Below are 26,003 nucleotides of genomic sequence, written 5' to 3'. Positions count from 1 at the left end.
CATATATTTTTACACACCTTGTTTCCCCCCTTCAGGGTTAAGGCAATCTTCGCCTTAGTTCTCTCAGGGTTAGATTAGGTCAACAGGTTATACCTTGGGAAATGTATGTCTGGCCACCACCAACTCAGCACAATCATACTTAATGTTAGATAGATTCTACACCCCCAGAAGTATGATCACACCACCATTGCTCATCAAGATAGACTATGTTTCAAGGTAACCTGCAACACCCATTCAGCCACCGTCAGTGCTGGCCCAATCTTCTTGCAGCTCAAACTCTGTACGTACCACTGTGGGAGTATAGTTGACCCTCATGACCTCATAGTTGACCCTCATGAAAGGCCCACACGTCTTTGCAGTGTTGCCCCACAATGCTGCCATACAATACCAACAAAGGACCAGAGATGCTTGGCCCAAGTCTCACTATTCAGAAGTACTTATTAGGCGGACATTAGTGTTTTAGAGAGGTTAAACTACTATGTGAGTGATTGTTTGTTTTTGATTCAAGCTGCTCTGGGAGGTTGCTGGGGTCCATCGCCCCTGAAAGTAATTTCTCATTTTCACCGAAGCGGGGACAACCCACATCCATATGTATGTACCTCATTGACGTGGTATGGCAATAAAGAAACTCATCAGTATGTATTACAGAGAGTGGGGCTGCACCTGATTTGTAAGTGAGCAAAGTTCCTTGAGGTAATGGTGAATGTTTATTTATTTTTAAAGTTTTATATAGTACGAACATGACCCTTGTGGGTATCAGAGCACTTTACAATAGTTCAGAGACTAATAGAATCAATAATATTAAAGTCGATAACAATACAGGATAAGGCAGCTCCACTGATTAGGGAGTGTACAACACAATGTCAGAATCAATAGATCTAATACAATACCACAATAACATAAAAGGAGATCAATACACTGAACATGTTTATCAATACATTGGAGGGCATCTCCTGTTTTCCTATACAGGTTGTTTGCCACCTTTAGTTCCCACATTGGGAAAGATAACTATGGCCCAGTCTGTAGTATTTATTCCACATGTAAAGGATTTGAGAGTTAAATGTTTGGATCTAATAATTTAATTAGCATGTTGAATGTTAAAATTAATCAACAAATGAAGCATGAAGTGAAGTGAGCAATTAAAAAATTGTAATAAAGGTTGCTAGTAATCATGAAAAAAATAGAAGGAAATAAATCAAAATGAGGGGGAGGAACAAGAAGAATAAAAAGTGAGGAGCCTGCCATTTAGAGAGAGAATGAAAAGAAAGTGATACGAAAGAAGGTAGCTAGGTAGGAACAGTTGAGGTGAGAAAAGATAGGGGAAGATGGTGGGATAGGGATTGCAGAGGGATTCAGTAATACTAGGAAGTGTTTACATAGTTAGAGTTTAAAGACATATGTTTAATATAGAAGAATTTCTTCTGGATATTTTAGTTCTTCAGATATGGATTTCCAGAGAAGAAGTGCTGCTCTTGCGCAGTACTGGGCTGCAGCCAGACGTGTCTTAATAACCTTTGTGTCAAGTCATAATATGCCCTTTGGTGTTTTTAGTTTGTAATTTCTAGGCAGGTCACAGATACTCGGGTTGATGATGGAGAACCTAGAACGTGATGCACACTAGTTTCAATTTGGATCCAGCTTCTAATGGATTAGGACTTTTGTGGCTTCCAGGAAATGCTCAGAACGTGTATAGGCAGAAAAGGACGAATTGATGTCCAGCCATGCACATCATGTGATGTGGTGTTACTTTTTACAGTAAAAAATTGGTTGAAGTTAGAGGGGGCATGCGACTGAAAGGGGACCCCTCCTGTTGTTAGTCTTTTTTCATATTGACCTGCTTATTGTAGTTATTGTGCTTCAAACTGCATGCACAGTGTTCTGTAATTTTTTAGGTGCACCATGTGTATTGCTGTATTGTAGAATCCAAAACAAAACCTGCACTCTCTCGGAGCACTGCGACTAAAGTCTGTAAAGACCTGTCTGGCGTGTACATGCATCCTCACCATAAGCCCAGGGCTCTGTGCAGCACTATCTTGAGGACAGGTGTCATGCAGTACATTGAGCAGATCGCAAGGGAGTGGCTGCCAAAAAAGGGATGTGCTTGTAGTGAGCCTGATGTGATAGTGTTCAATTGTGTGAGACCCAAGAGAGGTCTTTTCCCTTTGGGTGCCCCTACTGGTGCAGAGCAGAGCATTTCTAACTTAGTTGCCATTCAAGTGGTGGGTATATAGGTGGTAGTTTAAAGGATGGATGGTAATCTTCTGGAGTTGCTTGGTTTCCCACCACTCCATAGACTGGAGTGGTATAGGTCAGATGACTAAAAGGTACAATGGATGTCAAAAGCGAACAGGTAGTTAACAAGATGTGAAGGTCACTCCTCTTCTGTGTGTGTAGGGACACCAGGCAGGTTCATGGCTGGGCACTTGCCTGTTACACCCAGCCAAATACTCAGCCTTAGAGCCCAGATTACTAATTCTGGCAGGAGGAAGCTGGGGACTGGACATGGTAGAGAGCCTAGGTAGCTGGACATCAACCCTCCAGGAAATGGCAGATACGTAACCCAAGTAAAGCCAAATGTAGTTTATACCTGGCAGTACAGATGGGAGCAATGTGATCTTTTTGCACCTCCTCTTGATAGATTTGTTACCTTTCCAAGGACTTGAGTTCCTTGGGAGTTTGGAAACTGGTGAGACTGCGTAGTAGACTTACACTTGGAAACTGCATCTACATCAAAAGATCCATGTGAAACACCAGCTAGATTGTCCCATGCTGAAGGCCATCTGCATGTCACCACAGAGGAGTAAATCATCTTTCAATGGTAGTGCTTGGGCAACCACACATGAGCACAAGCTCTTAATCACAGAGAATGCTTCGGAAATGGATGAAAATAAAGAAGTCCTGTTTACATGCCTCATCTGTGACTGCCACTCTAAAGAGAGCCTTGGCACTCTGACATACTGGCAGCCTCTGAAATTTGATGATTTTGATGCATTCTCGTGACCTCAGGGTCACTTGCATTCCCACATTAAAAGGTACAGAGTTCCATAAAGTTACGTGTCAGGCCCATCAATACACCACATAGAGCGGAACAACATTTGAACGACCTAGGAACTTAGAAAAATCCTTTTGAGACTGACGTATATGGTAACTCTTTGATTAGGGTGATGCAACATATACCAGACAGATGACTGTGAGCAAACAGGAGATGGTCACAGGTATACAGACTCTGCCCTGTCTCTGCCAGCAAATGCTGGACAATCAGCATTGACTTGTCAGACCTCCACTGTCCTAATCTGACCCCATACAGAGGCAAAATTACAACCAATCCAAAACAGGAGCCAAGTCCTATGCCCAAAACGCTTCGGAGATTTTTGAAGAAACTACCTGATAAGCCCATCTGCACTATCATATTGGGAGGACACTGAAAGCTGCCTTCCAACATCAATGAGGGCTCAAAGACAGTGCCAAAGCATGAAGTGCCCTCTCAGCTGTCAGTGTTACTGATTAGGAGGACAAACTCTTCTGCACACTGCAATCTAACTTGTGTGCAAAGCAAAGTGAATACACGTAGTGACTATACACTTGTGGTTGTCATGCTCAGTCATGACATGAAGAACACAGTGAGCCTCCATAACCTCTAGGTGGCTCAGGGTGCAGAGTGGTCACACATTCTTGGGGGAGATGGAGGTGTATGCAGATTAGCAATGTAGTGAGCCTGGATTTTTTTTAATTGTGGTACTAATGGTCAGGCCCTAATGTCACTAATGCAGACCACAAATAAGGGTGGGAGAGGCGCAATCCAGAAATCTGACATTGAAAGATGGAGCTCAGTGTAAAGAAGATTACAGTTAATTAATAAAAGTGTTAAACTTTGTTTGAAATACAGACAAAACTCACTGGTTTTATGGACATCTCATGTGGTTAGGGCAAACTCTGGGTAATACCGGAGTCTATTGGAGTTGATAAGGGGGCTGGTGGGTTTGTTGCGGGCCCTACATTATGACCTCTCGGCCTCATGAGATATGGTGGGAATGGAGAGTGCATTGAATCGTTTGGGCAGGGAGGTCTAACAGTGGTGTGTTCTTGTTTCCATTCTCTTACTATTATATGTTAATAGAGTAGTTAACGTATTGGCAGCTAAGGACTGCGATGTGCCAGTATTTAGGAATAGGCCCATTCCCATCTTAACATATGCAGATGATGCCATTTTGCTTTCTGGAACACCTAATGGGCTAAAAAACCTGAAAAATGGTTATACTTATTACATGACCATTCTCAATTTGGAAGTTAACCCCACTAAAACCTTTGTTATGGCTTGTGGACCTAGGAAGTCCAAAATGCAGCCGTTATCCATTCTGTGTAAGCCTATAGTGAGAACTAATAAAGATTTGTATGTTGGGATCACTTTTGAGTCGCGATCTACGTGGGCCCCATTTAAAGCAAAGGCCAGGTTACGTTTTCCAAGCTGTGTTGGGTTTATGACTAACTCGGCGTTGACCATACTTAAAAAGTCCATTGTTTCTTTTTTAGAAATATACAGGAGAAAATGCTTACCTGTCCTAACCTATTGATTAGGTTTGTGGGGATATAAACAAGTTAGCTGATTGCAGGCTGAGGGGAACAAAGTATGTAGAAGGCTTTTAGACCTTCCTCAAAGTTGTTCTACCTTTGTAATACATAAAGAGTTTGGCCTTGATTATGTGGAAGACCAGACTGGCCCTATTATTACTGTGGTGTTCAATTTGGAAAAACTCTGTGCTTCCTTTAACAGGGAGGTCAATAAAGGCTGTCTGTGCTGTCAAATGGGCCATCTTTTTGTCTGGGTGGATTACATCAAGCGAATCTGCACAAACTTGGCAGACCAAACATCTTCCTCAAGCCATGCAAGTTATAAAAAATGGATAGGTGCTGGATTAAAATAATCTCTGAGAGATCCATGTGCCTGGGGCGCAGGGAGGGTTCCTTGTCTGCCTTACCCAGAACCACGGGCCAATGCTAGCATGCCCACAGCAGCCTCAAGACTTTCCTCTGGCTTCTCCACACATGATCCTGAATACCCGGCTGGAAAGTAAGAAGACCTACCAATATTCAAAATAACTTGTTTCTGCCATTTTGTAGTTTTTTCTTCTAACTAGGACTCTCTTAAGAAGCCACATGGCAGCTTTCAGTGTTCAGCTTAGGGTGCCACCAGGGCTACTGGGAGGAGTTGCCCTTTTCTCTGGCAGTCATGAAGCAAATAAAAGAGATACTCATGGTCTTAATCCTTGACACAGTTGCATGGATACTCATAAAAACAGCTTGTATTACACTTTTACGATGGACACTGCAGTTTTCATTCTCATGTCTTCTCTGAGTGGGTGTGCGATGGGGCCATCCTTCAATAACTAGTCAAAATATTACCTCTTTACTTCTTTTGTTGCTGAAGATCTTACTTTAGGAGAACACACCAAGTGACACAGCTTAATTAGAAACACAATGCAATGCACTCACATACGAAGAGGAAATAACTAGACAAATATAGTCTTACCCATCTCATCAGACAATACAGAAGTGCAAGGGGCTTTTTGCAGAACTAACTGCTTCATAATTTTTTTTTAAAAACATGCCATTGTACATTTAAATTAAGATGAAAGATATACAGAAAGCCAAAGCACAAAACCAGATTAATTTCCATACTAACAACCCAGAAAATAGTCAACCACTGGAGAGATATCTGGTCAAGAAGGAAAACCAAATGTAAGAAATTGACAGACCCATATGGAAAACCTGAAGGGATGCAAGGCACACAAATCATTGGAAAGGTAACAAATCTACCGAGAAGAGATGTAAAACAAAATACATCCTGTCAACCGAGGAAAGGGAAAACAAACCAAAGGCATGTCCAGCTGTGTCACCTAAATGTCATGCCATGTCATAACACAACATCTAGAAGGAAGAAAAGGATGATAAGCTGGGTGACAGTGATGGATGTGTCCAGCATAGATCCAGTCCTAAATAATCAAACCACTCTGATCAATTGACTTTATTGTCAGAATGGAGTCAAAACTATAATGTCAACAACCAAAGTTTTGACCAATGAAATGTGGAAGAATAGCTGGGTTGCAACAGATCCCGGACCGAAGGGGAAGTAAAAAACTAATAATGCCCCCCTCAAAATGAGAGATGGCTCCAATGGTGAAAGGGACACTCCTTTTTTTTATTTTCAAAAACAAAAACCCACTTTGGAGGTTTGTTTTTGAAAAAGAAACGTTTTGAAACTTTACCATATGACTTCATGTTCGACTGAGCCATTCAACAAAGTTTCAATACATTCACAGGAACCTCCGTGACAGTGGTTCTTAGGATACTTGTGTCACTGCCACTAGGAAGCATGGTTCAGGGTATAAGCAGAGAATTGAATCTGGTTTTCTGGAAATCGCAGGCGAACTCCTGTGTTTTGAGATTTTTTAATAAGCTACCTGTGGATAGCGAAGTCCCAAAGGTGTCTAAATTGTGCTGGGAAGACATTTGTGGTAGCCAAAGAACGTGGTCAAGGGATGCAAGAATTAGGATAAAGGATCTCGTAAAAATAAATTCCCATTGGGGTACAATTGAAATTTGATCCCCCTTTCCCAGCAAACTAGCTTTGCGAGTCTCTGTAAGAAAGATTGACAACTCTCTGGACCTAGCCTATCTGCAGAAGAAGCCTTCCATCAGCTTCTCCTTAAATACTCTTGGCCAGGACCCGGTTTTTCTCTACTGGGCCCAGATACCTGACCCTAGTCTACGAAACACATTTTTTCAAAGGTAAGGGAAGGGTGAAATCTAATTTTTTCATCCCAGGACTAGGGCAATGTGGTTCAGAATGGTAATGGATTTGGTACATGCTCACTAAATGCAAAATGCTCCTTGTTTCATATACTTATGGATTGTGTCTTTTATATCTCTGCTTGTATTAAGTGTTTAAGACCCTTGTTTTTAAAATACCAAACATTTCAATGGTTGGAGGCGATGGACCTGCTGCCTGAAATGCAATATTTTGACGTGGCAGGATGCACGTCTTATACTCACAGTCAGCCAGAATTTTGAGGATGTATTTGAATAGGGTGTGCTCTTTTGGGGGTGTGTGGGTTTTAGTTGATATTACAATGTACAGTTGTTTTATTGTGTAGAATATTTTATGGCCAATTGTCCTAATAAACTTTATTTTACTAGTAATGCTACTTGACAGTGGTTCCTGTGAATGTTAGAAATGTCCATCGTGCTGCCAGACATTTCTGACTTTGGCAAACTGTTACTCAGTCAGGGTGGTAGAGAAATTTACACTTTGCCCTAACAGAGCACTATCCGTCCGTGAAATATAAATCAGCCTCTATGTGCTGATCTTACTTTATATATCACATATGTATGTATTCTGTGGAACAGCCGTAGGTTGATTCAGTGAAATATCATGATAGTCAACAAACATAAAAATGCATTCTCACAAACAATCTGCCAAAGATTAGCTTAATTTGAGCAATTTGATGACCACAAAATAGTGCCCCTTATAATAATTTGAAAGACTAAGGAGTGCTATGATGTGAAAAATGAGAGATTAACTGGAAAATGGACATAACTCTTCAAAAACAAGAAATTATTAACACAATAATGTGATAAATAGAAATAATGTCCATAAAATAGAAAAACCATAAATGTTAAAATGCATGTATTGAGTATTTGTATTTTAAAAACATTTGTAAAAGATATCTGAACCTGCATTTGAGGACATACTGTTGCTCCAATAATAATTATGTATCTTTAACTGTAAAGGTCGTTTGGAGTGACAGTTACCAAATCGGATGCGCAAGTCACCAGTGTCCAGCTTTAGTTCTGTATGTTTGCCAATATGCCCCTCCGTAAGTATTGTGTTCTTTTTGTATTTAAATTGATTTATTTATATAAAATTGCCATTTGAGGATTGTGATAAATGCATCCTAATATTATATCAAATGTTATTATTTTTAAGGATCATCTGAATAGCCCATTTCATTAGCCCGAAAGCTAGAGCTGAATCGTTTATTTTTTGTTTTTATTTATTAATGCATCGTTGTATTGTGCCACCTCTATGTTGAGATACATACCTATCTTCAATACACTTATATATTTTTAATGAATTTGATAATACTTAGCCAAGGCTTTCTGCAGTTCTCACTTTTAACTGTTTTCATTTACATGCATTTGTGTCCGAAGACGTCAAGAAATAAAAGGACATCATGTATCACAAACTGTCTTATAAGAAAAACAAATAGTCCCAAAATGAAATGATACTCATTATAGAGTTCAATGCATAACTTACAACAAACGAATAACAACCCAATCAAGTTACCTAATTGTGAGTCTATGGGTAGCTATTGTTTAAATATATTTAAATAAATAAGGATTGCCAATTAAGACACTATCATATAAAGTATAAAATAGGGTATATTAATATCAGCTATTTAAAAACACAGTGATTTTTCAGCATCAGTCATTGAAGCCATTACATAGGTTGTGCTGGGTACTGGATTCAATTAAACACTTAAGGATTGGTTCACAAACATATATTTTCACCTATGTGAAAATTAGAGCTTGTCACCAGTATATCAAATGAGTTATGTTGCATTACAATAGTGTCATGTTCACTACATCAATCTGACCACTACATCTCAAGTTATGTCTAGTTGTGTCGATGTGGAGCTACTACCCTACTACATAGTACTTTGGTTGATGCAGTGGATGTAATATTATTGTAGATGAATAATACCGATCTTGATGTACTGAGATACAAGTAAAACATGCTGTGCACATGCATCTTTTTCTGGTAAACTCTGTTTCAAGCATTCAGCCATGGTGGAGTTTTGGATGTGGAAATATCGCATTCTCGCAAGGAAATTACAATAATGTGGAGAACTTTTCACAACTAGCTTAAGGAGGCTTGTGTGAAGTTGATTCATGGTGGTCCACCTAGAAAAGCTGGTGAAGATTTTGTAAGTATTCACAAGTATTTTGCAGATAGTTGTAATTTTTTTTTAATCATCATAACGTTAATTCTGATAAGGGAAGGAGAACATATTGTTTTAGAATGGGCATGGAAATAGAGCACCTAGCAAAATGTTGGTGATATAAGTGAAGGAATATGGCTAAGGATCAAAAAGCTCCTTGGCTTTGTATTTCTACATGCATAAATGTGGTTGTGAATATTTCTGTGTGCAATTTAGAACACACTCAAGTCCTCCTAAGAATGTGTCACAGTTGTGGATTTCCAAGAGAATTCTTGATACATATCCAAGAAGTAAGATATTTGCACAAAGGTAGTCAGTAGCCTACACCAGTGAATATTTGACTTTTCTGACAACAGAGAGGTAATACGAAATCATTGGTGTGAAAAAAGACATTGGAAGCTACATTACAGTTCCTACTCCATTAATAATGAATATATTGAGATTGGCGCTTTACATCAATTATTGGTGTGGAAAAAGACATGGAAGCTACATCACCAGTTTCTACTCCATTAATAATGAATATATTTAGATTTGCGCTTTACAATTTATTCATATTCATTATTACTAAGCAGTACATAAACAAAATATGATTGAACTGCTTGTAATCTTGAAGTATAACATTAACATTGATCTGAAAACAATTTAAACAAATTTCCATTTCCCTAATATTTAACAAATTTAATCCAAAAGGATAAACTTTAGCAAATAATACAGGTGGCAATAATTACTGCGTTGATGCATCTTGATACATAAATAATTCAAAATATCACTTAAAAAACATTACAGAATTTATTGGGCCAATCTAAAACGGACCACATACAAACGGTGATAACAGGTTGTAGTCACAAAATAATTCATTCATTGGTGGGGTTATACTCATTTTAGGAAGTCTGGGGTGTTGAAAGGTGCTCTTGCCCTGTGAAAAACTGTTTTCTCTCATGGTTTTCTTATAGACATTATGTGGCCATGATCTGCACCCACTGCTCCACAAGTGGCCGTCCCTCACTTTGCACATCTTTGGATATATGCAGTGTAGGTTGTCTGCAAGGCGTGGTGTCACACTGGACCCTGCATCTAAAATAGAATGGGGGTTGGGCATTGAGCTTTCCTTAGGCCAAACCAAGCCCAACCTTCTGCATGTGTCCAACCCAAACCATTAAAAGGCCCCAGGGCTGGGCACAAAGGGGTTAATGCTGGGGAAATCAGAGCATATCTGCAGAGTTGATGTGCAGATATGCTCTGATTTCCCCATTTAAATTGGGCAGGTAGATCCTGATTGGCTGACTACAAACTGGAGAATATTTTTTGACAACCATTATAGGACTCCTAAAAATATTAATGAACAGGGTAGGAACACCCAGACCCTAAGGTCATGTGACAGGCAGGAGGTGTGAAAAGACCCCATCCTGTGGCTACAAGGATCAAAAGGGCACAAAGAGTGCCCACACAAAAACTATCCAAAACGGAGGCCTAGGTTTGAAAAGACCCCATCTGGTTGATACAAGGAGTATAAGGACACCAAAAGTTTCCAAAATCGTGGTTGGAAACGTGCACAAGAAGCTCAGTCCCCAGGAGAGTGACTGCCTGGAACAGGGGTTCTGAAAACCTCTTGAATCCCGAGGAAAGACCAAATAGTGAAGATGGTGATAGGGCATGCATGGGTATTCCTCCCAAGTGATTTCCTTGTCCCTAGGACACATTAGTCCCCAGGTACTGTAGATGATGGTAACTGAGAAAAACAAAAGAAAAACCATAGGCCTAAACACAATTTACATTACATCGGTGTACTTCTAGTAATTTGGGGGGTATTGCATTATGCTTGTTATGTAAAATTACCAAGATTATGCCATTATGCCACTTCACATAATTATGTGCCACTTTCTGTAAAAATGTACCATAAATGCACAATTCATTGTAAAAAAAAAATGCTACAAACCCACAGGAACAACATGATGCAAGCAGCATTTGTTTTCAGTGCTTTTGCTTTATTTGCATTATTATTTACTGAAACATTGACGTGAGAATACAGTCTGTATTTTTTGTAAATATCTGTATTTTCATGTAGTTTTGTAGGAATTTCACGTAATTATGCAAAAGCAAATAACACAAATTCGCACACCCCTTGAAAACAAGTGAGCACTTATAATAGTTTGTCTTCGGGGCTACCAGTGCTCAGCGATGAGCTCCACTAGGTGCCTCTCTTGCTTCCTATGTCCATGCCTGGGCGGGCTGGGACTCTGGGAGCACATGGCCATTGCTGCAGCTCTCATGGAAGGGAGTGGGAACCAAAAAGCTGGCAGCTTCAAGTCGTACACAGAGAGCTGTGCTGGTCAAGTGGGGATTGGGGTTCCTGTGTAGCCCCAGACACACGCACATCTAGTGCTCCATTAGAGGGACAGGGGCAAGCGTCCTCAACAAAAGATGTGATGCAAGGTTGCTTTTCTGAATGAAATAAAATAACATCATTAGTGGCACAAAACTGCTTACAAAATATGCAAGCTAGATGCTAGATGCTAGAAGCAGGAGGTATGGCCTAAATGGCTCGAGCTGCTGACATTGAAACATGGTAACCCAGATTTGAGTTACAGCTTTGGCTCTTGACTACACATAAGGTAATTCTGGACAAATCACAGAATTCAACTTGCCAAAAAAATGTAAAATGCATTGTATTTGTGCACACCCCACTTTATGTACACAGTCTTGTAGATGATCTCATCGCACACGAGTAATGTAGTTTGCTGCTCCCTAGCTAGGTTTACACTACATAAATACCAATGCATGCAGACAGACATAAAACCGTCCCCTAGAATCCCCTGAGGTTCTTCAAAACTTGCATCTTAGTTTCTCGTAGTGCCTCAGGTAAGGCAGGGGCACCATCAAGGCTGCAGGAGTACAGCAGCCGCCAGGAGAGCCACCCTGTTTTTCAAAGTCACTCTAAGTCTCCTACAGTGTTACACTGGTGATGCCACAACAGTGTACAACACCCAACAGCGCCGTACACTAAATCACACTTTAGTCCACTCTACACTACGCCACTCAACTCAACTGCACTATACAAGTGTTGAGCCCACTGTACTCCACTGTCCAACACTCTAGTGTATGTTTTTCCACTCTACAATACTCTACTATACTCTATAAAACTGCACTCTACAACACTCTGCTGCACTCTATGCCACTGTATGACACTGTGCTACACTGTATGCCCCTACACTCTACAATACTCTACTCTACTCTATGCCATTCTCTGACTCTGCTCAAATCTATGAATACATTCCACTCCATGATACTTAACTCCACAACACTAGAGTTGACGATACTCTACTGTATGACACTCTACTGTACTGTATGACACGCCACTACATTTTACAACATGCCACTACACTCTACAATACTCCACTTGATTATATGGCACATCACACCATTCTACTATATAACAGTTTACTATACGTAGCACCACTCCACTCTGCTGTCTTCCACTTCATAACTAACCCTGGGCGTGACACTACGCTCCGCCCACGTAGTGTACATAGCGCTGCCAGCTTCGCAGTTTTCGAAGTAGGTGAAGCAGGCTAGCGCTACGCACACGCCAGGGCGAAGCTTAGCTGCCTGCCGCCGCCACCCGCCTCCCGCTCGCCCTCCTTTTAAATCAAACCCCGCATGTAAAATAAATAAAAAGTAAAGAAACTTACCTGAAGCGCGGCGTCTCCGGGGCTCCCTCTTCCTCATTTCCAACTTCTTCTGACAAATGCGCATGCACGGACGCCCGCTCATGCTCATTTCTTGCGAGAAATCTGAGGGCAACTTGAAGGCTCCTGCAGTCCCTGCCAGCTCCCACCGCTTGCAGGAGCCAGCATTGCTTTTGGACAGAGGAACTGCTACTCTGTGGCTCCGACTGTCCAAATGCAATTCTGCTCCACGTCATGAAAGCAAGAGCATTTATAATGCTCTCGCTTCCACGAAGCAGAGCAGTGTTTGCTATAGCTTGGCGGAAACGGTGCTCCTGCCAAGCCATAGCAAACTGCAATGTCCCGGGGGACTGGGAAGGGGCAATCCCTAGGACAATCTATGGCTCCACAAGGGAGGCAGCACGGCTCCCCTCCTTCATTAATTAAGCCCCATGGAGGTGGTGGTGGTCCCTTGGGCTGGGGGTCCACAACAGACCCCTTTCATGATTGTATTTGTGCTGGGGGAGGTGGTGGTCCTGGGGGACATAGAGGGCCCTGGGGCTGTTTGGGGGTGCAGGGCCTCCCCGCATTGTTTTTTAAAAATAAATATTTAATGCATCTGCCCCAGAGAGGTGGTGGTCCCTGGGGCAGCAGGGAAGCCGTGAGGCTCCCCCGAATATAATTAGTTTACTGCCCGGGGAGGTAGCAGTGAGGGAGTCCCTAGGACCTCCCCAGCATTATTTTATTATAACATTTGTGCCCTGGGGAGGTGGCTGTCACGGGGCAGCAGGGGGGCCATGAGCCCCCCGCATATAATTAAATCACTGCCCCAAGGAGGTGGCACTCCTCAGGGCTTTGAATAGCCCTTTATTTTTACCATGGGATTAGGCCCCCCGGGGGCTTAGAAAAAAGATACACAGGAGTCCACAAGTCTTTTTTAATTTTGCCACCAATTTGCGGATCCACCCGCAAGTCCACGGCAAAATAAAAAAATGGAAAAGCTTTTAAACCACTGCGGGGTCCCTGTGGGACCCCCCCACCATAACTGGGGGGTCAGGGTATTCATACCTTGCCCCCTTTTCTTTATTTTATACTATGTTCTGGGACTCACCTTCAAGCCGGGTCCCAAGATGGCTGCCAACACTTCCTGGTTGAAGTGTTGGCAGCCAGTCAAAATTTTGTAGGATCTGCGTGCCTACTGCAAGGGCTCGTCGTGTCCCCAGATATCTATATTTTTTAAACTTTAATTTCTCTGAAACTACAGAACGGATTTAAACCAAATAACAAAAAGCACGCTTTCTGGACCAACATGTCGTTTTTTGATTTGCCAATATCTTTGGCGACGTTTGACGAATCTTCGCGAAAGTTTCTAAACTAATGAGTTGACCCTCTCAGTTTCTCTGTTGGAAGTTTCGGGGTGATTAATAAAGCGGGGGACAAGAAAAAAGGGGGGTCCCAAAGCACGTTTTCTCCATGTTAATTTCCGTAGGAAATTTTGGAACAGGTTACAGCCCGAACTGCTGAAGGGAATTACACCAAATTTGATAAAAAGGTAACTCTTGGTTCAGAAAGCGCCCTTTTTTTTAAGTGGTGTAAATCCGTTCAGTAGTTTTTGATAATTAAAGGAAAAAGAAATATAGATATCTGGGCGGAGCCTAACCACACATCTCCTCCCGACACGAGCGTCATTCTGGGAAGTGTTAGCAGCCATCTTGTGCCTCGCATCGAGTGAAAATCAAAAAGGTGAAACATACATTGCAAACAAGAAAAGGGGGCAGGGTAAAAACACCATGATTCCCCAGGCCTGCTCGGCCCAAGAAAAGAGTTTTATTTTTTAAATTTATGAGCGGCGTCGCGCTGGTGCGTGAATCCGTCTGAAAATTTAAAAAAACAAACGCGGGTGGGCCAGGTCTGGGGTCATTTTGATTTATTTAGCAGGGGCTCACGGGTCCCTGCAGCTCTGGGGACCGCCAACTCCCCAGGGCTTTCCAATTAATTCACAGGGGGCATGTGGCCCCCGCAGCCTTGGGACCACCACCTCCCCGAGGCACTCTATAAATAATTGCAGGGGTTCATTACGGACCTCCAGCCCAGGGGACCACTACCTCCCCGGGGCTTTAGAAACGTCAGGAGTGGGGCCCTTGATGGCCCTGGGGACCACTCCCCCAGGGCCAGCTCCTGCAGTGTCCCGGGGTGCCGAACTCTGGGACATTGCCATTTGCTATGACAGGGCAAGAGCACAGCTCCCGCCCTGTCATAGCAAACTCTGCTTCGGTTTTTGGAAGCGAGAGCAGGAAACCTGCTCTTGCTTCCAAAAACCAAAGCAGAACTGCTTTTGCACAAGGGGAGCTGCATGTTAGCAACTCCCCTTGTGCAAAAGCAATGCCGGCTTCTGCAGGAGGCAAGGAGCCGGCTGGGACCGTGGGGGCATTGGAGCTCCCCCCACGGTCCCCAACAGTGAGGCAAGGCCCCGGGGGATGGGGTCCCTGGGGCCAGAAGTGGCCCGGGAGGAGGGCCACATGGCCCCCCTCCCATTTATTATTATTTTTTTAATGCCTGGGCCTCAGGAGATGGGGTCACCGGGGCCAGTAGTGGCCTGAGGAGGGGGGCCACCCTGCGCCCCTCTAAAATTAAAAATAAAGGGTGGCCAGGCCCTGGGGGATGGGGTCCCCAGGGCCAGAAGTGGCCTGGGAAAGGGGGGCCATGCGGCCCTTCCCATAATTCAATAAAAGAGCCCAAGTGTTCTAGCGCTCAGCCTTTCATCTTTTAGGAGCAGGCAACCATGCTGCTACATCAGACAAAACAATTGTATCTCGGCACTCTAAAATTTCACATTTCTATTTATGAGTAGTAAAGCATATTTCTTTATCCAAAATCAATATAACAACTCACAAGAAAACCAATCAATTGACTCTCTAAACTGATTTTCCTGTGAGTTGTTATATTGATTACAGACAAGTACGAATTTAACTATTTATGTTGTTTAGAATTGATGTGCTACCTTATATCCCACAACTACCTTTTGTTTTTTGTATATATTATGCTGCTACATCAGTTTGGCAATTTTAGACTTTAAACTGCTGCTTAATTTGCGCAGGGGTCTACCAGTGCGCACATGGGTACTTAATCATTAGCACTTGCTCTTTGGGCGTGCTGTGTAGCAGACACATTAGGGTATGCTGTTTCTCTTTTATAACACACAACACACAAACCAGCGAATGTAATGATGCAAAGGCACAATCCCACATGGACGGACAACTCAGTGTGAAGAGAGCCTGCTGCAGAGACCACATGTTCTAGTGCTCAGCCTTTCATCTTTTAGGAGCAGGCAACCATGCAGCTACATCAGTTTGGCAATTTTAGACTTTAAACAACTGCTTAATTTGCGCCGGTGTCTACAAGTGCGCACAAGAGCACTTAATCATTAGCACTTCCTCTTTGGGCATGCTGTGTAACAGACTCATTAGCGAATATGCTGTTTCTCTTTTATAAAACACAACACACAAGCCGGCAACTATAATGATGCTAAGGCACAAGCCCACATGGACGGACAGCTCAGTGTGAAGAGAGCCTGCTGCAGGGACCACGTGTTCTCGCGCTCAGCCTTTCATCTTTTAGGAGCAGGCAACATTGCTGCTACATCAGTTTGGCTAATTTAGACTTTAAACTACTGCTTAATTTGGGCAGGGTTCTACCAGTGCGCACATGGGCTTTTAATTATTAGCACTTGTTCTTTAGGCGTGCTGTGTAACAGACTTGTTAGGGAGTATGCTGTTTCTCTTTTATAACACACAACACACAAACTGGCGACTGTAATGATGATAAGGCACAAGCCCACATGGACGGACAGCTCATTGTGTAGAGAGACTGCTGCAGAGACCACATGTTCTAGTGCTCACCCTTTCATCTTTTAGGAGTGGGCAACCATGCTGCTACATCAGTTTGGCAATTTTAGACTTCAAACTACTTCATAATTTGTGCCGGGGTCTACCAGTGCGCACATGGGCACTTAATCATTAGCACTTCCTCTTTGGGTATGCTGTGTAACTGACTTGTTAGGGAATATGCTGTTTCTCTTTTATAAAACACAACACGCAAACTGGTAACTGTAATGATGCTCTGGCACAAGCCCACATAGATGGACAGCTCAGTGTGAAGAAAGCCTGCTGCAGAGACCACATGTTGTAGCGCTCAGCCTTTCATCTTTTCGGAGCAGGCAATGATGCTGCTACATCAGTTTGGCAAATTTAGACTTTAAACTACTGCTTAATTTGCTCTGGGGTCTACCACTGCGCACATGGGCACTTAATCATTAGCACATGTTCTTTGGGCGTGCTGTGCAACAGACTCATTAACGAATATGCTGTTTCTGTTTTGTAATACACAACACTCAAACCGGCGAGTTTAATGATGCTAAGGCACAAGCCCACATGGACGGACAGCTCAGTGTGAAGAGAGCCTGCTGCACAGACCACGTGTTCTAGCACTCAGCCTTTCATTTTTTAGGAGCAGGCAACCATGCTGCTACATCAGTTAGGCAATTTTAGACTTTAAACTACTGCTTAATTTGTGCCGGGGTCTACCACAGTGCACATTGCCACTTAATCATTTGCACTTGCTCTTTGGACGTGCTGTGTAACAGACTCATTTGGAAATATGCTCTTTCTGTTTTATAACACACAACACACAAACCGGCGAGCGTAATGATCCTAAGGCACAAGCCCACATGGTCGGTCAGCTCAGTGTGAAGAGAGCCTGCTGCAGAGACCATGTGTTCTAGTGCTCAGCCTTTCATCTTTTAGGAGCAGGCAGCCATCCTGCTACATCAGTTTAGAAATTGTTGACTTTAAACTACGGCCTAATTTGTGCCGGGGTCTACCAGTGCGCACATGGGCACTTAATCATTAGCACTTGCTCTTTGGGCATGCTGTGTAACAGACTCATTAGGGAATATGCTTTTTCTCTTTTATAAAACACAACACACAAACCGGCAACTGTAATGATGCTCTGGCACAAGACCACATGGACGGACAGCTCAGTGTGAAGAGAGCCTGCTGCAGAGACCACGTGTTCTCGGGCTCAGCCTCAACTACTTCTTAATTTTCGCCGGGGTCTACCCGTGCGCACATGGGCACTTAATCATTAGCACTTTCTCTTTGGCCGAGCTATGTAACAGACTCGTTAGGGAATATTCTGTTTCTCTTTTACAAAACACAAACCGGCGAGAGTAATGAAGCTAAGGCACAAGCCCACATGGATGGACTGCTCAGTGTGAAGAGAGCCTGCTGAAGGGACCACGTGTTCTAGCGCTCAGCCTTTCATCGTTTAGGAGCAGGCAACAATGCTGCTACATCAATTTAGGCTTTAAAGTACTGCTTAATTTACGCCGGGGTCTACCACTGCGCACATGAGCACTTAATCATTAGCACTTGTTCTTTGGGTGTGCTGTGTAACAGACTCATTAGGGAATATGCTGTTTCGGTTTTATACCACACAACACATAAACCGGTGAGTGTAATGATGCTAAGGCACAAGCCCACATGGACGGACAGATCAGTGTGCAGAGAGCCTGCTGCAGAGCCCACGTGTTCTATTGCTCAGCCTTTCATTTTTAGGAGCTGGCAACCATGCTGCTTCATCAGTTTGGCAATTTTAGACTTTAAACTACTGCTTAATTTGCGCCGGGGTCTACCACTGTGCACATGGGTGCTTAATCATTAGCACTTGTTCTTTGGGCGTGCTGTGTAAACAGACTCATTTGGGAATATGCTGTTTCTGTTTTATAACATACAACACATAAACCAGCGAGTGTAATGATGCTAAGGCACAAGCACACGTGGACGGACAGATCAGTGTGAAGAGAGCCTGCTGCAGAGACCAGGTGTTCTAGCGCTCAGCCTTTCATTTTTAGGAGCTAGCAACCATGCTGCTACATCAGTTTGGCAATTTAAGACTTTAAACTACTGCTTAATTTGCGCCGGGGTCTACCACTGTGCACATGGGCACTTAATCATTAGCACTTGTTCTTTGGGTGTGCTGTGTAACAGACTCATTAGGGAATATGCTGTTTCTGTTTTATACCACACAACACATAAACCAGTGAGTGTAATGATGCTAAGGCACAAGCCCACATGGACGGACAGATCAGTGTGCAGAGAGCCTGCTCCAGAGACCAGGTGTTCTAGCGCTCAGCCTTTCATTTTTAGGAGCTGGAAACCATGCTGCTACATCAGTTTGACAATTTTAGATTTTAAACTACTGCTTAATTTGCGCCGGGGTCTACCACTGTGCACATGGGCACTTAATCATTAGCACTTGTTCTTTGGGCGTGTCGTGTAACAGACTCATTTGAGAATATGTTGTTTCTGTTTTATAACACACAACATGCAAACCAGCAAGTGTAATGATGCTAAGGCACAAGCCCACATGGGCGGACAGCTCAGTGTGAGGAGAGCCTGCTGCAGAAACAATGTGTTCTAGCGCTCAGCTATCAATCAATAGCTATGCACTTATCCAATTACTCTGTGAATACTCATGCAGTTATAAAATCACCATGCACTATCCTTGCACACCTCCAATTACCCAGCCAGTACTCGTGCACTCCTGCAATCACCCAGATACTAACCATGCACTCATACAAAAATCCAGGCATTATTCATAAACTTATGCAATCAGTCATACATTAGCAATATAGTCTTCCAATCACCCAGACAGTACCCATGCACTCATGCAATCACCCATGTAGTAATAATGCAATCCTCCAATCACCCAGTTACAATCCAATCCCTCATGCAATCACTCTGCCACTACCCAAGCACTAATAAAATCGCTCAGGCAGTTCCCATGCACTTCTCCACTCACCCAGGCACTACCCATGCATTCATGCAATCACCCAGGCACTACTTATACACTCATGCAATCATACAGGTATTACCTACAAACTCATGCAATCACCCAAGTATTACACATGCACTTACAAAATTAACGAGGCATTACGAAAGCACTCTTCCAATCACCCAGCCACTACTCATTCACTGATACAATTATGCAGGCACTCCCTATGCACTGCTGCAATAACCCATGCACTACCCATGCACTCCTGCAATCAACCAGCTAGTCACCATAGACTTATCCAAGCATTCCACCAATACCCAAGCACTTATAAAATCACCACACACTACTCTTCCACTCTTGCAATCACCATGACACAACCCATGAACTCATGTAATCATCTAGACATTACCCATAAACTAATGCAATCACTCAAGCATTACTCATGTACTCTTCCAATCTTCCATACATTACCACCATACTCATGCAATCACCAAGACATTAACCAAGCAGTTACAAAATCACCCGAGCACTACCCATGCACTCCTCTAATCACTTAGGCACTACTCATCCACTCATGCAATAACTTAGGCACTACTCATGCACTGCTCTAATCAACCAGGCACTACCTATGTATGGTTCTAATTACCCAGACACTACTCATTCACTCCTTCAATTAACCAGCCAGTAGACATGCACTCCTCCCGGCACTAGGCATGCACTTATATAATCACCTAGGCATTACCCATACACTCATGCAATCTTCTAGGTATTACCCATAAACTCATGCACTCACCCAGGCATTACCCATGCACCTACAAAATCACTCAAGCAATACCCATGCACTTACAAAAACACCCAGGCATTACAAAAGCACTCTTCCAATCAGCCAGGCACTATTCATGCACTGATGTATTATCTCAGGGACTACACATACAGTGCTCTATTCACCTGTGCAGTACCCATGCACTCCTCTGATCACCCAGCTACTAGCCATACAGTTATCCAAACACTCCACCAATACTGAAGGACTTACAAAATCACCATACACTACGCTTGCACTCTTACAATCATCCAGGCGCTACCCATCTACTCATGCAATCATCCAGGCATTACTCATAAACTAATGCAATCAATCAAGCATTACACATGCAGTCTTCCAATCACGCATACATTACCTCCGCACTCATGCAATCACTCAAGCAGTAACTAAGCATTTTTGAAATCACCCAGGCACTACCCATGCACTCTTCCAATAATCCAGGCAGTACTCATTGGACCATGGAATAATCCAGGCACTAACCATTCACTGCTCCAATCACCCATGTACTACCCATACACTCCTGCAATCACTCAGCCACTAGCAAGCACTTAACAAATCATCATGCACTATGCTTGTACTCCTCCAATCATCCAGGCACTACCAATGCACTCATGCAATCACCCAGGCACTACTCATATACTTCCCCAATCACTCAGGCAGTACCCATGCACTCAAGCAATCACCCAGGCACTACCCATGCATTCCTCCCATCACCTGACACAACCCATGCACTCATGCAAACATTCTGCCAATATCCAAGCATTTAAAAATCACCACGGACTATGTTTGTACTCATACAATCACCCAGGCACTACTCATGCAGTTATAAAATTACTCTGGCATTACCCATGCACTCATGCGATCACTCTGGCATTACCCATGCACTCATGTGATCACTCAGGCACTACCCATGCACTTATGTAATGAACCAGGCATTACTCACACACTCGTCCAGTACCAGTCAGCAAATAGCTGGGGGGTGCCCAAGGCTCAGGATGACTTTGCAACAAGGCCTCTTTCTGCACCTCTGATGGTTCGTTCGGCATATCTCTTGCTTCTTTCTGCACCTTTCTTCCTCTTTCTGCACATGCCCTACATATGTAGGCATAGTTAGAAATTAGCATTTAAAAAACCTTAGAAATACACTGAAAAAAACAATAGGTTTCAGGGATGTTATAGTTAGAAATTAGCATTTAAAAAAACTTGGAAATTCACTGAAAAAAACATAGGTTTCAGGGACGTTATAGTTAGAAATTATCATTTAAAAAACCTTTGAAATTTACTGAAAAATCCACAGGTTTCAGGGACGTTATAATTAGAAATTAGCATTTAATAAACCTTTGAAATTCACTGAAAAAACCATACGTTACAGGGACGTTATAGTTAGAAATTATCATTTAAAAAACCTTTGAAGTTTACTGAAAAAACCACAGGTTTCAGGGGCGTTATAGTTAGAAATCAGCATTTAAGAAACCTTTGAAATTCACTGAAAAAACCATACGTTACAGGAACATTATATTTAGAAATTAGCATTTAAAAAACCTCTGAAATTCACTGAAAAAAAACCATAGGTTTCAGGGACGTTAGAGAAATTCAGCCGTTATAGTTAATTGAGCTAACTATAACTCGCGCCCCCGCAATGCACTGCTGATGACGTCACATATTACATTACTCATGACATGGTCAGTGACATCACTGATGACATCTCAAATGATATCACTGATGACATCATTCACTTGAAAATCTGATACACCTCCTCACAGGGTAATATGACGTTTAGTACATCCACTCTAAAACACAGACTGCCATTCTCAAAAGCATAAACACACCAATACTAGTTACTACATAGCTCTACACAAACATCTACGCCCTAATCCATACAGTCATTCATAAATGCAGTCACACATCAATACAGCTACTCTCATATGTACTCATACACCCATACAGACACTCACACATCACCACTCACCCATAGAGTTATTCACACAGCTTGTCAGTAATGCAAAGAATCAATCACACTCCCAATTACTCCCCTACACAATTATACACACACCACCTCATACAGATACTAACACATACTTACTCTCTGCTGCAATCACTAACACAAGCACACACTCATCCATACAGCTACTTTTACAATCACTCACTCTCACATACAATCATTTATATACTCTAACACTCACATATACTATCTTTCACATATGTAGTTACTCACACATGTACCACTGAGACATCCATTCACTCACCAACACAGCAATGCTCACACTCACCCACCCTTATAGTCCCTCACAGATACACTCTTGAACCCATACACCCAGTTAATCACCCACTCACACATCCATACAGGGAGTCACACACACATCACCCACCCACACAGACTCTGAGATACCCATTTACATACTCAAACAACAAATCAAAAAGCCATATATAGATACTCATACCAACCCAAGCAGCCACTTACACACCAACTGAAAGATTGATACAGACATTCATACAGATTAGTTAGTCACCCATGTATAGGTAAGACACGTTAATCACTCACTTATACAGTCAGCCATGCACCTATTAAATCATTCATTCAGACACTCATTACCCACTCATTCTTCAATATACCTTGGCATATATATGGATAAAACATATTTAAACTCTTTAGAAACACTCAGTCACTGGATGATGTCATCAGTGATGTCATCGGTGATGTCATTTGAGATATCATCAGTGATTTCACTGACCATGTCATGAGTGAAATAATATGTGACGTCATCAGCAGTGCGTTGCAGGGGCACAAGTTATAGTTAGCTCAACTAACTATGACGGCCGAATTTTCTGGTTTTGTACGAGTGAAATGTCCAAATAACTATAACGCCCCTGAAACCAATGGCTTTGTCAGTGAATATATATATATATATATAGATATATATATATATATATATATATATACATATATATACATGCATACATATATATTAATTAATTACAGAGTGGTAGTATTGTAATAGCTACTCTGTAATGATAGGTAGGGTGACCGGACACAGGGATTTTTTAAATGATGTCCCTTAATAACTTTGCACCTATTTGGCGAATGCCCTCAAAATTTTGCAGACTTACTGCCCCGTTTCATTCTCGGAGTACATGTACAGCAAAAACCGTCAGTTGGATTTTTATGAAATTTGGCAGGATGATATATTGTGGCACGCAGATGATTCTGTTGGGTACGACAGGTAAATAGGGTAAGTATTTTTCTAACTTTTGAGTGTTTTAAATGTAGTTATATTTGTGGCTGTTGTATAAACGTGGTGCTACGGAGGTATATTGCGATTACAGGTCATTAGCTGATTGGCTAATGACTGTCTTTGCAAAAGTCAAAGGCATGCATGTTGTTTTTTGGTCCACTTTGCCTGTGTTTGACGTTACACTTTTGGATATGGGCAAGCATTTGGCTTGATATTTCTGCCCTACCTATGGACACTATAATAAAGTGGTAATAGGCTTTGCCAAATATTTGTTTCCTTATATTTTTTCATATAAATAGGGAGTATGACTAATAGTAATGTGGAAGCAGTGTGTAACAAGAAGTCTCAAACTTTTGTAAGCTACACATAAACAATGTTGACCTTCACCCCACCCTATATGCTCACTTTATGGACACCACCATGTCATCTCCCAGCTAGAGTAGGTTTGAAACTAGTTCTTGCACACATGCCATAATGTTCAAGCCTTTCACCTCTTTTTTTAAATTTCCATTGGGCACATTGCCCCTATTCACCCATTCCTGTTCAGCCATTTAAGCTGGTGATCCTTATGAGAGATGGTAGCTCAAGCAAGCTAATCTGCATCTAATTGCTTTCTGGGGTGCGTTTCTGTGGCTTCCAAGTGCTCGTCAAACACTTCCAAATCCTCCCATATGTCTGCTAGCTTTGTGCACAGTCCAGTGCGCAGCACCTGAATATTATCCATAAGTGATTTGTCTATTTCTGCTTTTAGTACTCCCAAGCATGCTTTACTCTCTTCCTTATTCAGGGATGATGAGGATTTTTTGGCCTATTATGCTTCTGGAATGATGACAGTTATTCAGAGGAGGTGGGACGGGGGCTGCCAGAAAATCAGTAATATTGTGCTTTATCTGTTCAGCTGACATATATCTGACCTCTCACACACAGGGCCTGCTCAATTAGAGATGTGTCTTGGACCTCCAAAGAAATCTTGAATGGCTCTTCGCCTTCCTCTCAAGCAGGGCACCAACTTTCAAAATACACCAATAAGCACCGCAATAAGTTTACCAGTTTTTCCCAGCAGGGAATTGCCACAGTATTCAAGCTTCCTTCAAACCCAGTTATGGAATTTCACATCAGGTCGGGGCCACAAGGGCCCGATTCACAGAATTAACTTAAGACAAAATCCTAAACTTACTACTTTTGGTATTCACAGAATGGATTTACGACTACTAACTTTACGTCCGCACTCGGGCCGGAGATTCTGGCCCAGAGGCGGAGCTTCTGGCCCAGAGGTGGGGATTCCGGCCAGTGGCGGAGATTTAGCCATGGCTGAAATCTCAACCTCCAGGCCGGAAGCACCGCCTCTGGGCCGGAAGCTGTGCCTCTGGGCCGGAAGTTCTGCCTCCGGGCTAGAAGCTCCGCCTCTGGGCCAGATGCTCCACCTCCACGCCGGAATTTCCGGCCCGAGTGCGGATGTAAAATTAGTAGTCGTAAATCCTTCTGTGAATACCATCTGTGAATACCAAAAGTAGTAAGTGCATTCTGTGAATACCAAAAGTAGTAAGTGTATTCTGTGAATACCAAAAGTAGTACGTTTAGGATTTTGTCTTAAGTTAATTCTGTGAGTCGGGCCCCAAGAACCTATAGTCCGTTTCACAAGCCTAGGCCACGCCATTTGCAGACCAGCCTAGTAACAACCAGAAATCTTCATTTGCACTTTCAAATGCCACCTGACATTCAGGGCCTTGCCTCCAATGCTAGTTCTAATGTTTCTCCACATCTCATTGAGTCAGGAAGCCCATGGGCTTTTTACTGCCAAAACCTGGCTGCCGGTATGGGGCGCAACTAGGCCCATTACTGCAGTGGCACTGTGGCTGCGGGGAACAGAGGCGTATCAGTGGCCTCGGTTTGCCTGTACATTGGGTCCTCTGGTTTCACGCACATTTGCAAAGAGGCACTCACTTACGCAGGACCCCAGCAGCAAATGCACTCTTCTGGGCCAAAGGAGCTCTGGAGCTCTGATGTGTTAGACCACTCTGGGAGCCATCTTTGAGCAGAGACATTAAACTACCTTTATAAATGATATTTACATATCTGTTTTCTGAAAATATCAGCTGATCAGTTCTGAAGAAATGTAGATTTAGAAACTTCCTTTTTAATTTTGGAAACATACCTAATTCAACCAATAAGCTTTTATTCAGTGCACTTAGGGGAGCTAGTCACAGGTAGTTAGAGAGTGACCAGCAGCAGCCAAGCTACTTATTGGAGAACTCTGTTCTAGGGGGTGCTGTGCTGGCATTCAGCATTTGTTGATGCTTCAGAGCTAAGTGGTTTCTTTCAGCATTCCCATGGCAGTAACTAAACATAGATTTGCAGCGGCTAGAAGCCTCGGCTCCCTAGGAACTATTTTGACAGAATGTACTGAACCATTGCAAGCCACATGGAACCAGCCCTGAGTTCATTGACTTAT

General features: G+C 42.6%; 1 protein-coding gene across 1 annotated transcript in view; it reads left to right on the top strand.

Annotated features, from left to right (window-relative positions):
* LOC146822019 (cysteine-rich secretory protein 3-like) overlaps positions 1 to 26,003 on the top strand; it is a 91,469-nt gene that overhangs the window by 56,395 nt on the left and 9,071 nt on the right. The window contains exon 6 of the mRNA XM_085613119.1: positions 7,789 to 7,874. Within this exon, the coding sequence (XP_085469245.1) occupies positions 7,789 to 7,874 (86 nt within the window). The remainder of the gene's footprint in view (positions 1 to 7,788; positions 7,875 to 26,003) is intronic.

This window comes from Triturus cristatus, chromosome 6, assembly GCF_964204655.1.
Source record: "Triturus cristatus chromosome 6, aTriCri1.1, whole genome shotgun sequence".
NCBI lineage: Eukaryota > Metazoa > Chordata > Amphibia > Caudata > Salamandridae > Triturus > Triturus cristatus.
This window is presented reverse-complemented; position numbering and strand designations above follow the sequence as displayed.